This window comes from Vulpes lagopus, chromosome 24, assembly GCF_018345385.1.
Source record: "Vulpes lagopus strain Blue_001 chromosome 24, ASM1834538v1, whole genome shotgun sequence".
NCBI lineage: Eukaryota > Metazoa > Chordata > Mammalia > Carnivora > Canidae > Vulpes > Vulpes lagopus.
The window spans coordinates 15,507,041-15,521,846 of NC_054847.1; the positions used below are offsets into that span (position 1 = coordinate 15,507,041).

General features: G+C 42.2%; 1 protein-coding gene across 9 annotated transcripts in view; it reads right to left on the bottom strand.

Annotated features, from left to right (window-relative positions):
- The window catches only part of NCKAP5 (NCK associated protein 5), a 947,236-nt gene that overhangs the window by 116,580 nt on the left and 815,850 nt on the right, over window positions 1-14,806 (bottom strand). For 8 of the 9 annotated variants that reach the window (XM_041739534.1, XM_041739533.1, XM_041739535.1 and 5 more), the window contains one exon: window positions 3,092-3,193. The exons of the other annotated variant lie outside the window; for it this stretch is intronic. In XM_041739534.1, the coding sequence (XP_041595468.1) occupies window positions 3,092-3,193 (102 nt within the window). The remainder of the gene's footprint in view (window positions 1-3,091; window positions 3,194-14,806) is intronic. 9 annotated transcript variants of the gene reach the window in all.

A 14,806-nucleotide genomic window follows, 5' to 3' on the forward strand; every position in this document is an offset into this window, starting at 1 on the left:
TTCCCAGGACTCTTTTTACAGATAAGCATCCAGGCCCGGTTGTTGCCCATGTGTATACCTCCTGTATGGATGCTGGATTTAGATGACAGTAAATTTGACCTCAGAGCTAGCAATGGAAGGAACTCCTGTTTCTGCCATGAGAGTGAACTTCAGATGCCCATTTGTGGTAGATAATACTTCTGGCAGGTGGGAAAGGCACATCAGTGTCATCAAGTAGAGGCAGGTGGGGTTGGGGGTGATAAGCAGAGAAGTGCAGGCTTCCCAGCCAAGCCAGGCTTCTCATACCTCAGTGTGCACATGCATCATCTGGGATCTTGTGCAATGCAGATTCCGATGCAGTAATTCTGAGGCGGAATCTGAGTTGTAGTAATTTTGGGGCATTCCTCAGTGCTCCGATGCTGTTGGTCCAGAACTCTGAATAGAAAGCCCCCAGGGGAAGCTATGAGAGAGGTCTACCTCCTATGTGGGTTACTTAGTAACAAGTTGTGTCACCTCACAGCCTGATCTGGACTGTGTGGAACAGGATGAAGGGAATGCTCTAAGCCTACCCAGATGGTCCAGAGCACCGGGGAGAGGGTGTGTGTGTGTGTGTGTGTGTGTGTGTGTGTGTGTGTGTGTGTGTTGGGGCAATTACAGAATAATTCATTACAAAGAAGCAGGCCAGTACTCGTTACTGGGACATTCTCTCATATTTCTCCCACCTTAGAAGAACAGTGTTTGAATTAAAAAGGGATCCAGAATCTCTGACACCATGGCTGCAATGTGAGCTCCTTTTTCCTGAAGTTTCCTTCATCAGCACATGATTATCAAGCAGGATTATCTTCTCCAATGAATAACTACCTGTTCTGTGGTTGAGTGCTTGAACTCTAAAGCCATTTAGTAGGCTGAAATCCTGGCTCTCCTACTTGCTAATTCCTTGACCTTGGGAAAGTTACTTAACCCCTCCATGCCTCAGTTTCTTTCTTTATAAAAGGAGATGAAGAAAGCACCCACCACATAAGATCACTGTGAAATCTGAACAGTTCCTGGCATATAGTGATGTTTAGTAACATTTAGGTGTTGCTACTATTATTAATTTTTTTGTATACACATCTTTTTTTTTAAAGATTTTATTTTTTTATTCATGAGAGACAGAGAGAGAGAGAGAGAGAGAGAGAGAGAGAGAGAGATACAGACAGAGGCAGAAGCAGGCTCCATGCAGGGAGCCTGATGTGGGACTTAATTCCGGGACTCCAGGATCACGCCCTGGACCGAAGGCAGGTGTTAAACCACTGAGCCACCCAGGGATTCCCCAGTATACACATCTTGACTCTCAAATGAAATCACAAGTTTACAGTCTCCCTTAGAGACCCCACATTGTACTTCTTTCTATATAAGTGTCTGGCACCCTGCACACCAGAACTGGGCTGAGCAACAGCCAAAAGTGTTGGTGCACTTTGTTTCTGGGAATTACTGATGTGAGCTTCTAGAGAGACATGCTAGCAGATACCTCTCTGTTATCATTCCTCATTTCTGCCATGGTGTTCTGTGGCTGTGGCATAGTCCCAAGTTCGAAGAAGAATGGAAGACAGCTGAACAGCAGAGGTCTTGTTATTGCCCCAGTGTTGTTAGTGGGCACTGTGGTATCTGCATTTTATGGATTATGCCATGTAATCTTCACCACAATTTTCAGAAACAGGAAATATCATTATGCTCATTTTTCAGATGGGGAAACTGAGGCATGAGGCATTAAGATCTTGCCTCATAGAACAGATCTTGTACTGTTGCCAGTACAACATTCTGATGTCAGGCCCAGGTCCTAGCCACTATGCTGTAGCACCAAGTAAGGCCCTTGACAATAAGCAGAACTCCTGGATGTATCCTGGCCCAACTGGAAAGAGCTTTAATTAGTAACAGATAGTGATTATTATTAAAATTACTCTTTTATATATAGTGGTTTCTGTTGTAATATCATCTTAATTGTGTGGCCCTCAGTGGCAGAGTACCCCCTGTTTGCGACATTCAAAATGTATTTTTCTCATTGTGTATTTTAGATTACTACCTTGGGTGACACGTGGGCTTTAAAATCCTTACTCACTGTGATAAACACAGTATAAAAACTCACAGTTTCAGTTAAAAAAAGGAGAGAGATGGGAGCCCTGGGTGGCTCAGAGGTTGAGCATCTGCCTTCGGCTCAGGGCGTGATCCCAGTCCAGGGATCAAGTCCCGCATCAGGCTCCTCGTGGGAAGCCTGCTTCTCCCTCTATGTCTCTGCCTCTCTCTCTCTGTGTCTCTCATGAATAAGTAAATAAATAAAATCCTTAAAAAAAAAAAAAAAAAGGAGAGACAGAGAATGATGGCAGGAGTTTCTTGGATGAAAACTGCACACTTAAAAAAATTTCTGACCTTAAGGCCTTATGATAGATTGGATGTCATTAAGGTCTTCATGAATGTTTAAAGTGACAGCGTTCCACTGAAATTTAATTCCAATCAAAATTGAGAATATTTACCTTTGATACAGAATATCCTATCTACACTGATAAAATTATATAGTAAAATCAAAAGCCAATTATCCACAAATGTTCATCTGTCATTGTTTTAAGCCTAACATTTTTCATTACATATTTATTTGGCTCTTGTATTTCCCAACTTACTCTCCTTATGTCAATGAGAGTTAAAAGCCACGCTGGTTAAAGTTTTGCCAAATAAGCACAAAGCTAACCCTAGCTAAAGAAAAAAAAAATGTACGTCCCATGAATTTTTAAAAGTTCATACATAATATATCATAAAAGTAGGATGAATAATATAGGACATGGGCTTTAATAAAAAGCTCCTTGACCATTTCTCAGAGACTTTGAGATGTAATCAATACCCAAAAAGGTATCTTGGGGACAAAGCCAAGATTTATGATATTTTTGCTGGGAGTGACACTTTCCGCTTACTCTATCAGCTGGGGGACATGATACTGAATTTCAGAGAACACAAGAAAGGGAGGTATTTTTATCTGCCTGACAATGCTTCAAGGATACGCTTTATGGTTCACTTGTGACATCATATTTGATGGAAGGAAAATAACCTAAACAAGCCATCTGATGGCAAAAGGGAAACTCACATGCATCTCAACATCAGTTCGTGACTGCGTCAGACTCCGGCTTCTTTCCACATCTGAAAGCAAATCTCCAGATGAAAGATCTAAGATGCGTGAGTGAAGTTTCTAGGTAAAAACAAGCAGAAACATTGCATAGCAATGACTTAATTGTTTCAAAATCCTGCCTTGGACAGCTAAATCTCAAAGGACTTGGCATTTCTAGATTAGATAATACATATCCTAACTCAAAAAAGTTTATTCTAGTTTATCGGCAACATATATATATATATATATATATATATATATATATATGTATATATATGTATATATGTGTATATATATGTGTATATATATATGGGCTTTAGTTTGCATATATATATATATGCAAACTAAAGCTTATAAATAATAATCACACTCTCACAATCTGTCAGTCTGTGCTGGAAAATAAGCAGTAGGAAAAAAATAAGTAGTAGGTGGAAAATAAATAGCAGGAAAAATGTGAATCATCCGATACACTTATTGGCTAGTATGAAAATTAACTTTTGATATTCATATTAGGAAACAATCACCATGTTAACCTTATTACATTGAGCAGTGGTTAAAATCTGAGCAAATAATTATAAAAGTGACCTTATTTCTAAACAGCATTGATCTTGTGAAATCTTCCCTTGGACACATTTTAACTCAAAGTCATTAATGTCATCTGTTAGGAACAATTAATGTGAATAGAAAATAATTGCATCTGGGATCTGGGGACTTGGAGGATTTTGTGCATTAATATTCACATGCTATTTGATTATATACTCAATTCTTTATTTCAGCTTTGCTTGGGAGGCCTGCTAAACCAGGGTTATTTCACTATATTAATCTTTATACTAATTACTAAGACTTTTCTGTGGACATTAAATTTGATCTGTTTAATTGCAAATACAATAAAACTCTTGATTTATGTCTAATGTTTCTGCTAGGCCGATGACATTTTAAAATGGTACTTGTAGCCTGGTTTGTCTTGGTTACAACTTTTGTGACTTCAGACACTAAAAAATCGAATTGGGTAAGTAAATAATGTGGCTAAGCATGCTTCCCTCACCTATGCAAAGTTTTTCTATTCCTTTTCCTCCCTGGAAAGGCCTTGCTGCATACTGATGCTGATCCAGGAAATGTTTCAGATTCTGTGCCACTAATTAATGTTAAGATCATCTTTGAGTACAGGGGGTGGGGGGGCGCTCATGGGTTGTTCTGTCCTCTTGGATGTTCCATGTTGTTGGCAGAAACCTTAAATTCCACCAAGATGAGGCACATTCGCTACGTTCTCCATTGGACTCCCCTCAGACTTGTGTGAGAGCCCTATGTACTTGGTTAGCAGCTGGCCACTCAACAAACACGCCTCCAGCAGCTGATGGAGGAAGGATGCTGAGCTAGGACTGTGCTGCATCCCCCTGCAGGAGCAAAGGCAATTTTTTTTTTTTTTTTCTGCCAGGGCTCATCCTCCTCTTTCCCAATGAAGCTCTAAATCACTATTTGCTTTAGATCAATACTTGAGCTTCTCTCAATCTATGTTTGTTGAGCTACTTACACCCAAAACGGTCTAAATCCTAACCTGGTTGCCTGTTATTTGGGAAATTCTCATTTCTCCAACAGAGCTAAGACATCAATAGGTAACAAGAGCCAGGGTGTTGTTTCTTCATGATTTTTATAATCTTTACCTCAAGCTCCCTCTAGAAACTGAGTCTCCTGGGGGCAACAGTCATTTAATCCCTGGGACCTGTCACGGTGTGTCATACTCAGTGAGTAGCAAGTACCCTACTGATACTTGTTGTAGCCTATAAAGAAAAAGATATTTTTCCCACCCACGTGTAGGTTTTAAAGCTTGAGAGCATGCCAAAAGAATGATAATGTTCTGAGACCTATACACTTATCAATATGCCAACAGTCCAAGAAGTTATAGGAAATGACATTCAAGAAGAGAAATGATGATTTTGAGTGGTATGTCATGTGATTTTAGGGAAGAGTCCTTCTAGATTAGACATCTGACGTAATTTGGTTCAAGGATGCTCTTCACTCCTTATCAAATATATGATGTCATCCTTTGCTTTCTGCATGAATATAGGTATGTACAAACGCATCCTCCTAAATGATGTTATGTTTTAGTAGTTTATATCCAAATGCTCAGTTCTCCTGAGCTGAAGTCAGGAACATTGTGTGGGAAAGGAGACAGGTCAGGTCCTGGACAAGGGGCCAGATGACCTGGGTTCCAGCTCCATCTAAGGTACAAGTTTTACCAGATCTTGGGAATGTAACTGAATCCCTCTGTCTCAGATTCCTCGCTGGTTACAGAGAGATGGGAGTGGCTACTTAACCTACCCCACCGGAGGGGACAGGTGTCACCATCATCAGAAACAATAATAGATAAGGTAATATGCTGAAATTCACAGAGCCTTACCTCAATTACTTGTCAAAACTCAGAGTTGGTGGCAGGTAATTTTTTGAATGCTAAAGTATGCATGAGTCCTCTGTCGTTACAGTTTCCACACAGGTAAGGCAAATACAAATTAACTTGGAAAACAAAATCTATTTCTGTGTTAAGGCCATAGGCAAGAAAATGGTAGGTAAATATCACCCTTTCGCGCAACTTGCCTTAAATAACCATGAAAGCTCACGAGCCCAGAGACGTTCCACCTCTTTTTGTTGGTGGTGTTACACCTCTCATAATAAGAATGTTTATGAAAGGCTTATATTTTCACACTTATATGTGTGTATATTATAATAAATATATTCTCGCAGACACACACATATAGGGTGTGCAAGAGAATAAGCACATCGCTTTCCTATAATGTTATTGCACTGTAATGTTATCTGCGCTTAATTAAGGGCTCGCTGCAACGTACGTAGAATGTATACATGGGGAATTCAATTAAAGCTGTCGTCAGCAAGAGTATGTGACAGGAGAATACGGTGACCTCTTGAAAGAGGTCTATGTGCTTGGAGTGAACAGTCTCAGTACATATTCATCTAGAGTTCATGTTCACAGCTAGTGTCCATCTGGATAACATCCCTCACCTGAAATAATTCAAACTTAGAATTTTCACCTAAAAAACTAGAGGAATCTTGGATTGAGACATGATGTCTTTAAAAGGTTTTAGACATAAGAGGTAGCCAGATTATTCAGTACAGGTTTGAAATTGACCTCACTTCGCCTCTTAGATTATCCCCACACCTGAGATTCCACTTGGTCTTAGAAATAGAGACTCCCGGCCTCACACGTTTCCTAACCAGAGGTCAGTGAGATCTTTTTGCTCAAATGCTCCCTTTGATGGTAACACTCTAGCCTTCCGTTCCTGCCAGACTGGTTCCATTGTCTCAGGAATGAGTCCCTCTTATTTCTGAGCTGATGCTTTTGCCTATCTTTCCTGACGTACCTTCCCTGCTCCTGTCCACCCACCTCAGACCTGCTCATCATTCAGGACTGCACTGAAGCCCTACCCGTAGGACTGTCTGTCATCTCCAGGCCATACCAGCTTCCACATGTAGCCAGATGATATCGCTGGCCCATTTTGGTCCTGTACCTGGGGGGGCACGATTGCTGAATTGCTCCTGTGTGTGTAGAGTCTATTTTCCTAACAGGGTGATTGGCTCTGTGAGAGCAGGACAAGCCCTGTATTTCTGCTTTGTCCCTGTGGCGGGGACTGGCTAAGTGTCACAGAACGGATACCGGCTTCTCTCTGGGCACACAGCTAGACTGCATTTGCCAGCCTCCTTTGCAGCTGGTGTGGTTGTGTGACATGGTCAGTTCTAGCCAATGGGGTGTGAGAAAAGTGATGTCTCTCCTGGCCCAGGAATATCTTTGGCATGTGGGGTGCTATGCTCTTTCCCCTTTCACTGGCTTGATGCAGTCAACTGAGCATAGCAACCTTGCAAGCCATGTGTTAAAGATGGAGCCACCAGGCAGAGGGAGTTTGGTTTCCTGAATTGCCAACCAAAAGGGTGCCACCTGGGGAGCAGAGATAAGTTTTTTGGACTTTCCATGAGGAAGAAATCAATGAACACTGGCTTTGAGCCATTATTCATTGGGGGGAGGGGGTGTTATCATGATTAATATTAGCCTGGCTGAGATAGCCCTTTTCTGAGAGCACACGGGGTGGCCACTCCATCCATCAGTCAACACACACACAGATTCACACGTGCACATACACACTATATATACATTCACACACGTATTCACATGTGTATATATGTTTATGTCAGCAGATCAAGATGACTTCTCACACTGAGGACGTTCAGCTTCACAGGGAAAAGATGGACTTTCTGTCTTTCTGCAGGGGCAGGGGCAAGGGATCTGTGGGATGTGCTAAAGTGTGTTGCAATCCATAGTCAGAACACACCCTTGTGCCAGTATAAAATACCAAGCTAGGCTCTGGGGGCCTGGCAATGCTAGGGCAGCCAGTGCCAGAACCACACTGGGTCAGGATTCTATGATAGGTTCCCTTGCCTTGGGTCTGCCCCCAATACATTCTTTGCACAGCTCTGAATCTGTAATTCAGGGTGGAGGAAGAGCCCCCTTTGACAGACTCTGCCCAGGACTGGCTGTTCTATATCTGGTGGGATGAAGGTGGAGTGGCCTCTTCAGAGTAGCAGATACTGATTTGGCAGCTCTCCAGTTAATGATGGCAGCAGGGACTGGATCCAATGGTGAACTAGGGCATTGAGAACTGGGCTGAAGGGCCAGTTGCCCATTTCCCACTTCTCTCCTCACTCATGGAGCTGCGGTTCCTCAGGTGCTCAGGTAAGGTTCCTCCCATTTAATAGAATTCCGCCTCTGTGGTTTTGCTCAGTATGGAAATGAGGTCTTAACTTTAAGGCCCTGACTGCCGAGGCCAGGAATAGACAGAATCCTTATTTAGTGGCACAAGTTGAGGGTAAAAAGCAAATCTATATCTGAGAAATTTGGGCAGCATGGGAAACCAGGCTGGAAAAATCACGTAAGATAGGGTGACGAGCAGCGTTTGCATCAACTGATGTCCTTCCTAACGTTTGAAAAGGAACATGTGGGTTTTTTCATGCCAAGATTTCAGAAGTCATTAGCTCGGTGTAAGATGTAAAGAGGAAAGAACGTTGCTCCTTTCTCTTTAGTCAGATTTGGTGAGAGAATTAATCTAAGACCATAATCATGCACGTAATTATTCTCCCATCTAACTAGTAAAGTCCAAATATCTGTAAAAAAAGAGAAGTTACGGGAGTGAATGTGGCGTATACCTGATTAAAGGGATCTACCAACATGAGTGATGTAGGTTCAGCAGCAGTAGTAGACATGAATTAGTGTTTTTAAATCTGATTTGCCTTAATCCCCTTGACTTACTTAACCTTGGTGGATACTACAGTATGCACATCCTGAATCCTACCTGGGGCCTGGGGGATATTCTCCAGACTTGTTTTTTTCTCCTTGTGAAAAAGGTCTCCCAGTTAAAGGGGATGGCTTCTATGCCCACAATTCTTGCATTCCTGTGTTATTTATAAAGTGGGAAGGTCCGCTATTGCCACATGAATTACTGCTAAATGTTTAGTGACCACATTTCTGTTCACAATATGCTCCACTCATTTGGAGGCATTTTTTACCCTCAAAAGTTCATAGTAGGATATTTGGAAGAAGGATGGAGGAATTTCTCAACATCTGCCCAGTCACCACTGGTATCTTTAACTCTTCAGAATCCTCAGCCCAGGAGACAGGATATCAGGGCATCCTCTTCACCTCCCCTTTCCCTGCTCCTTTGCTTGAGGACTGCTGCTTCCACTGTCTTGGCTGGCTGCCCATTTGGACATGGCCTTATTTTTAAGGGCTCACCCTCACTTGCAAATCTGGTGACCTGGATCCCGAGTTGATTTCTTGAAGGAACGACTCATCGCTTCTTCAGCCTCATCTTTGTTTACAGATGGCCCTGTCTCCACTTTGAAGGGCTGATCTCAACTCACAGCTTCCAGGAAGCTTCCTAGAGCCCCACTCCCGCTCCTTCAACTCAGCCCCAGGCTGGCCCTGGGCCATCTGTTTCATCTTCTTTAATCCCATCACAAGGAAGGCAAGTCTGGAGTGCACTATTATGAAATCCTCAGAGCATCTTTTGATACTGCCAACTTCAGACGATTTCCTGTGAGTTCACCACCTTTCTGGATATCCTCTGTTACAGGGCAGAAAACACAGGTGGTGGATTTGGTATATTTAAGAGATATGTTCTAAATGTGGCTCTGAATTAGATGTAATCAGGTGAATATGCTTTGTTCCTTCTGTTGGATAACAAAGAGGCTTTTCTAGGTATTGAAGGCTCCGGAAGGAAGTTCAAGGAAATCTCTTCAGCAATGCGGAGCCTAATTAAGATAATTTTTCTTTGAAAGCTGTATTTACCAGATAATTATCCAAAATACTCCAAGGCTTTACCTTAGACACATACTAGACTTACATTTTTGCCATATTTAGGAAATAGATTTTTGAAAAAGATTTTATTTATTTGAGAGAGAGAGAAAAAGAGAGAGAGAGAGAGAGAGGGAGAGCAGAGGGAGAGAATCTCAAGCAGACTGTGACCCGGGGCTCCATCTTATGACCCTGAGATCATATGAGCCAAAACCAAGAGTTGGAGGCTCAACTACCTGAGCCATCCAAGTGCCCCTGGAAATGTGATTCCTTCCTTCCTTCCTTCCTTCCTTCCTTCCTTCCTTCCTTCCTTCCTTCCTTCCTCCCTCCCTCCCTCCTTCCCTCCCTCCCTTCCTTAGATTTAAGGTATTTATTTGAGAGAGAGTGAGCAAGCAAGAGCAGGGAGAGGGGCACAGAGGGAGGGAGAGGGACAAGCAGATTTCCCACTGAGTGCAAGGCCTTTACAGGGGGCCCAGTCTCACCACTCTGAGATCATGACCTGAGCTGAAACCAAGAGATAGCTGCTCAACTAACTGAGCCACTGAGGTGCCCCAGGAAATGTGATTTTTCATCAGCCCTCCCAAATATCATCAGGAGAGTAGACCCCTGGTTCACATTTCACAGGTTTCATTCTGTTCCATTAAGAATTTATTATAAAACTAAAAATTACATAACTGCACATTACATAACTGAGTATTAAATGATCATTTTTTTAGATTCACAAAAATTTGAGCCGGGGACAAAATCTTTTCAGATAAAAGCTGATGTTTAATTCATTATGCCATTATTTCCATTTTGGGATACAAAGATAAAACATAATATCTGCATTCAGCCATCCTGCTGATACGACACAGAGTATGCCTTTCGAATGTTCTCCTGGAAGCTCTTTAAAAAATATGTTCATCAAGATTCGATCTCACTTCAGAATCTGAAGTTTTTATAGCCATTTTTTTAAAACAATATACAACAGTTCCTGCTGCAATTACTATTTTTCCTGAAAACTTTGAGGCTTGCCTTGCATATAATCTTTAGGTGCCCCAAGTGCCTCCTGTGTCACTCTGGATGGTGCCTCTGCAAATGACATGGTTCTACATCCTCTCTTCTACTTCTCTGGGATCCAAGGTTATAAAATGCTTTTGAAACAATTATTCCACAGCTATATTCAAAACCTTCTTCAAGGGTCCCTGCTACCATGACAACCTGATTAGCTGGTGGCTGCCTGAGGAAATATTTGGTTTGGCGACTAGGAAGTTCACTGGGGGACCTCTGTAGCTTAAACTGATGACTGGACTATCTCAGATCTGTCCTGTCTTCTGAAATTCCATTAACAGTACCCTGAGGACCCACAAGGTGAGAACCAGCAGGAAGATGGACGGGGATGAAAGCAGCAGACCTTGCCCCTCGAGCCTCCACTCTAATTACTGCAACAAGAAGCATTTATGAAGCATCTACTGTGTACAGAGTCCTGACTATGAACTATGAACAGACTCTAGGAAGCTCATTAGTGGAGCCTACTAAATATCAATGAGGAGCCCAAACACACAGATGAGACAAAAAACATAAGAATTTAAAGGCAGGATATGCGAAAGGGATCATGGAAGAGTAAGGTGATGTGCAGGCAGAAGTGGGGGTGGGTGGGGACCAGCCTGATAAATATGAGTAAGATAACGTTCTGTGGAATAAATGTTCACACAAGAGGGGCTTAGCTCTCACCCTCAAGCTTCCAAATCTCTTGGTCTCTTTACCCAAAACAAAAAAGAATCAGAGCATAAAACAGCAAAGTGGCAGGATGCTGGGAAGCAGGATGTAGGGTTAGGGCTTCTGCAGCAGGTCACCTGTGGGCAGGTGGAGAGCCCTGAATAATCCTAAGACTCCCTGAAGCTTCCCTTTTGTCTTCTCCCTTGACTCTGATCTGAGAGAGGAAGTGATTCAGCACAGCCTGAGCCTATTCTGGGATCTAAGAGATACAGAAGCACCGTGAAACTTCCATTTTTATCACTAATTACTTTAACAGGTACTTTAATAAGTGCTTTCCAATTGCCCCTGCTGTTTTGTAAGATTATCTACACTGCGTTTTACATTTTTAATCAAGCTGTATTTTTGAAAAGCCTCCTGGATTGCTGAAGCTTTGGCTTTTTACATGTGGGGGGACAAATTTTCCCTCTGATTTCACAGAACTAAAGAAATGAAGGGGCAGAAAACATGGCCTGCTATTTTTATCAGACCTATTGGAAATGGTGTTGGTCACTGGAGTCCAACACACCATTGCTTAAGAGGAAATGCATTACCTCCTGCCCTGTGGGGATGGAGGCACCGTGAAGCCCCGGATCTTATCTCACGGGTCCTCACATTAAGTGTGGAAGAAGCTACTATCTTAATTTTTAGGGATGAAGAGCTCCAGGTAACCAAATCTAAGAAAGAGATCCCTAGTCACAAAGTGATATTCCAGGGAGAGGTTGAGCCAGGCTTCTTTCTCAGGTCTGTATCCTTGTAAGTCTAAACTTAGACCACATTCTGCTTGTTTCTCCCTTGAAGGAAGGGAATTGGTCTCTTTTGCCAGATGAGCTATTTATTTCTGCCTCAGTGTTCAACCCATAATCTGGGTCACTCCCATCAGTAGCTATGGACATTTATTAGGCTGTACGGCACCAAGTATGTGCTTCACATATATTATTCTTTTAAATGCCAATCATCATCTGCAGCAAGGACATTGAGAGGCCCATTTTAAAGATGAAGAGACTGAGGTACACATGCTAAGAATCTTGTCTAAGGTCACAAATAATGTCCCAGGTAGTGTAAGTACAGAGTTTATTCTCTTAATCTCTTTTTTCATTCTCTTAATTTCTATAATTAAAACTGGTTTATGATAGTTTGTCATAAAACATTTACAAAAATAGGAGTGTCTAGGTGGCTCAGTGGGTTAAGTGTCTGACTCTTGTTTTCAGCTCAGATCATGATCTCAGGATCCTAGGATCGAGCATCTGCATTGGGCTCTGTGCTCAGCAGGGACTCTGCTTGAGACTTTTCTCTCTCCCTTTCCACTGCCTCTCCCCTATTCGTGCTCTCAATATCTCTCTCCAAAATAAAAATAAATGAATCTTGTTAAAAAAATCTACAAAAATAACAATAGAAATTAGGCAACAAGATAAGCCACATAAGACTAAAAAAAGGAAGTAGAGTCTTCACTTACTATCTCAAACATAATTCATTCATTTATTAAAAAGCATACTTTATTATTATTTCACTATTATTATTGGTGATATTACTGGTATTGGTGCTGCTATTATTTCCTCCTTGGAGCTCTTCATTCTTTCTGGGAAAACACAATTTTGTATATGAATTTGGTTCTAACTGAAAATAAAACACAGGAGGAAAACAGCAAACATTTATAGACCACACGCCAGGTGCTGTGCTAAGTGCTTCTATTATTTTTTTTCTTATTTAATTCTTAAAATCACCTAATGAGGTAGAAGCTATTATAACTTTGATTTTTCAAATGAGAAAACTGAAGCTCAAGAGTAGATGAACTGTTCAGGAGTTTGCGCTTGGACCCAGACTTCAAGCCTGCCCTCATATGGCACCTTATTCTCTGCCCCTGTGATGTCTTCTCCAGGGCACAGTGAGGAGCTAACACAGTTCCTGCCACCAAGGCACTTGTAGGAAGATCAGCCACTGGGCACCTTGAATGTCATGTGCCACATGAACCTCAGCAGGGGACTTGGGGGAGGCTTTCCTGAGAAACAATGGCAAAAAGTCGAGATTTTACAAGCAAGAAATGATGACTCAGGTGAAGGAGCCAAGAAAAAAAAAAAAAAAAAGCCTTCCAGAGATGAAAGAGAGTGGACTTGAGAACTATTTTCTGCAAATAGTTGAGCAAGACTACAGAGAACTCAGGAGGGGAACGATGAGAGAGATGTCTCAGCGAGAGAGGAACCTGGGGCAGGCCAAGCAGTAAGTAGTCAGTATGGAGCAGGGCTGGGACTTGAAGTCATCACTCTCTCCAGAGCACATGCTTTCTCCTTCATCCCTTTGCCCACCCCCCACATTTTTAGGAATGCTGAACTTGGCTGTGGGCCTTCATTACTCTTATCTATGTGAACAAGCAAGGAGAGGTCTGCAAGAAGAGACTAGGAGGGTCCCTGGGAGGAAATGCAGATGCAGTGGAAACACACACAGCCTCTGTGCCTTTGAGGTGTGCTTCTTCCTTGCAGGGGGGGCAGCGGGTTCCATCCAGGATCTTCACTGAACCGCTGCGCACTAACGCTGAGCAAATTGCTGCTGGCACCCCAGACGTCTCTAATCGCTAATCCCAAAGACATAGAGTGACTCCCTTGAGGAACCAAATGGATTCATATGTTTTTCAGGCTGCTGGCAAGAAATCACACCCGGGCCCTGCTCTCTTCTTGCAACTACAATGAGCAGACATGGAAATCAAAGAACTAGTGCTTAACGCTGGAAAACCATCTCCAAGGAAGGGAAAAATGTCTTGTCAGTGTCTTGGAGAACAATAACAACAAAAATCATGGAGAATTATTTATAAGATGGATGCTCCCTTATATTATTAAAAGAAAGCTGAGAACAAATGAAAGTCAGAGTTTGGGAGATGAGAGACCTGCTGGGGCCTTGAACAGGCTGCAGGATTCACCCTCATGGTACTTCCCCGCTTGGGGGCTGCTGGGGGACCTGGATCAGACGATCAGACGCCCAGGAAAATGACTTTTGAGCTCTGTCCTCATCCACCTTTTACAGACCAGTGTCCTGGTTCTAATAGGATGAGTTCCTGGAGTCACATTCATGTTGTACTCGTGGAGATGGCTTACACTACGTACGTGAGCACGGCTGCGTGGTCCAGGAGGGCGCCGAGTCCTGCTGCCCCTGAGAGTTAATACGAAGTGCTACGTCATCAAGGCTCCAGACTTACTACTTCAGTTTGCTTTATAGGCATTCTTGCCATAGATCCACATCACAGTTTCCCTATGGCTCTATCCCCACAGCCGTCTTTAAAATCTACTGTAACTTTACCCCATGGCAAGAAATGCCTCACGGTATTATAAACAAGCAGTTGAAAATTGTTATTTATGTGGCTTCCTAATAGCAATTTGAAATATAGGGCATAAAATGACTAGCTTACAATATTGTTCAATATTAACAGTGGGAAAGGTAATATGTAAAACAGACATTAAAGGATTAGCTATAAAATATATTTCACTAAGCTAAATCATTTCTTGGCAAATGGCAGTTTCCAGCTATTACGTAGGATTTATCAAGTCAAGTGGATTTATTTTTATTTTTCTATTAGTTTGCTAAATATATTCTATATTTAAATTTCAATCTTGTGG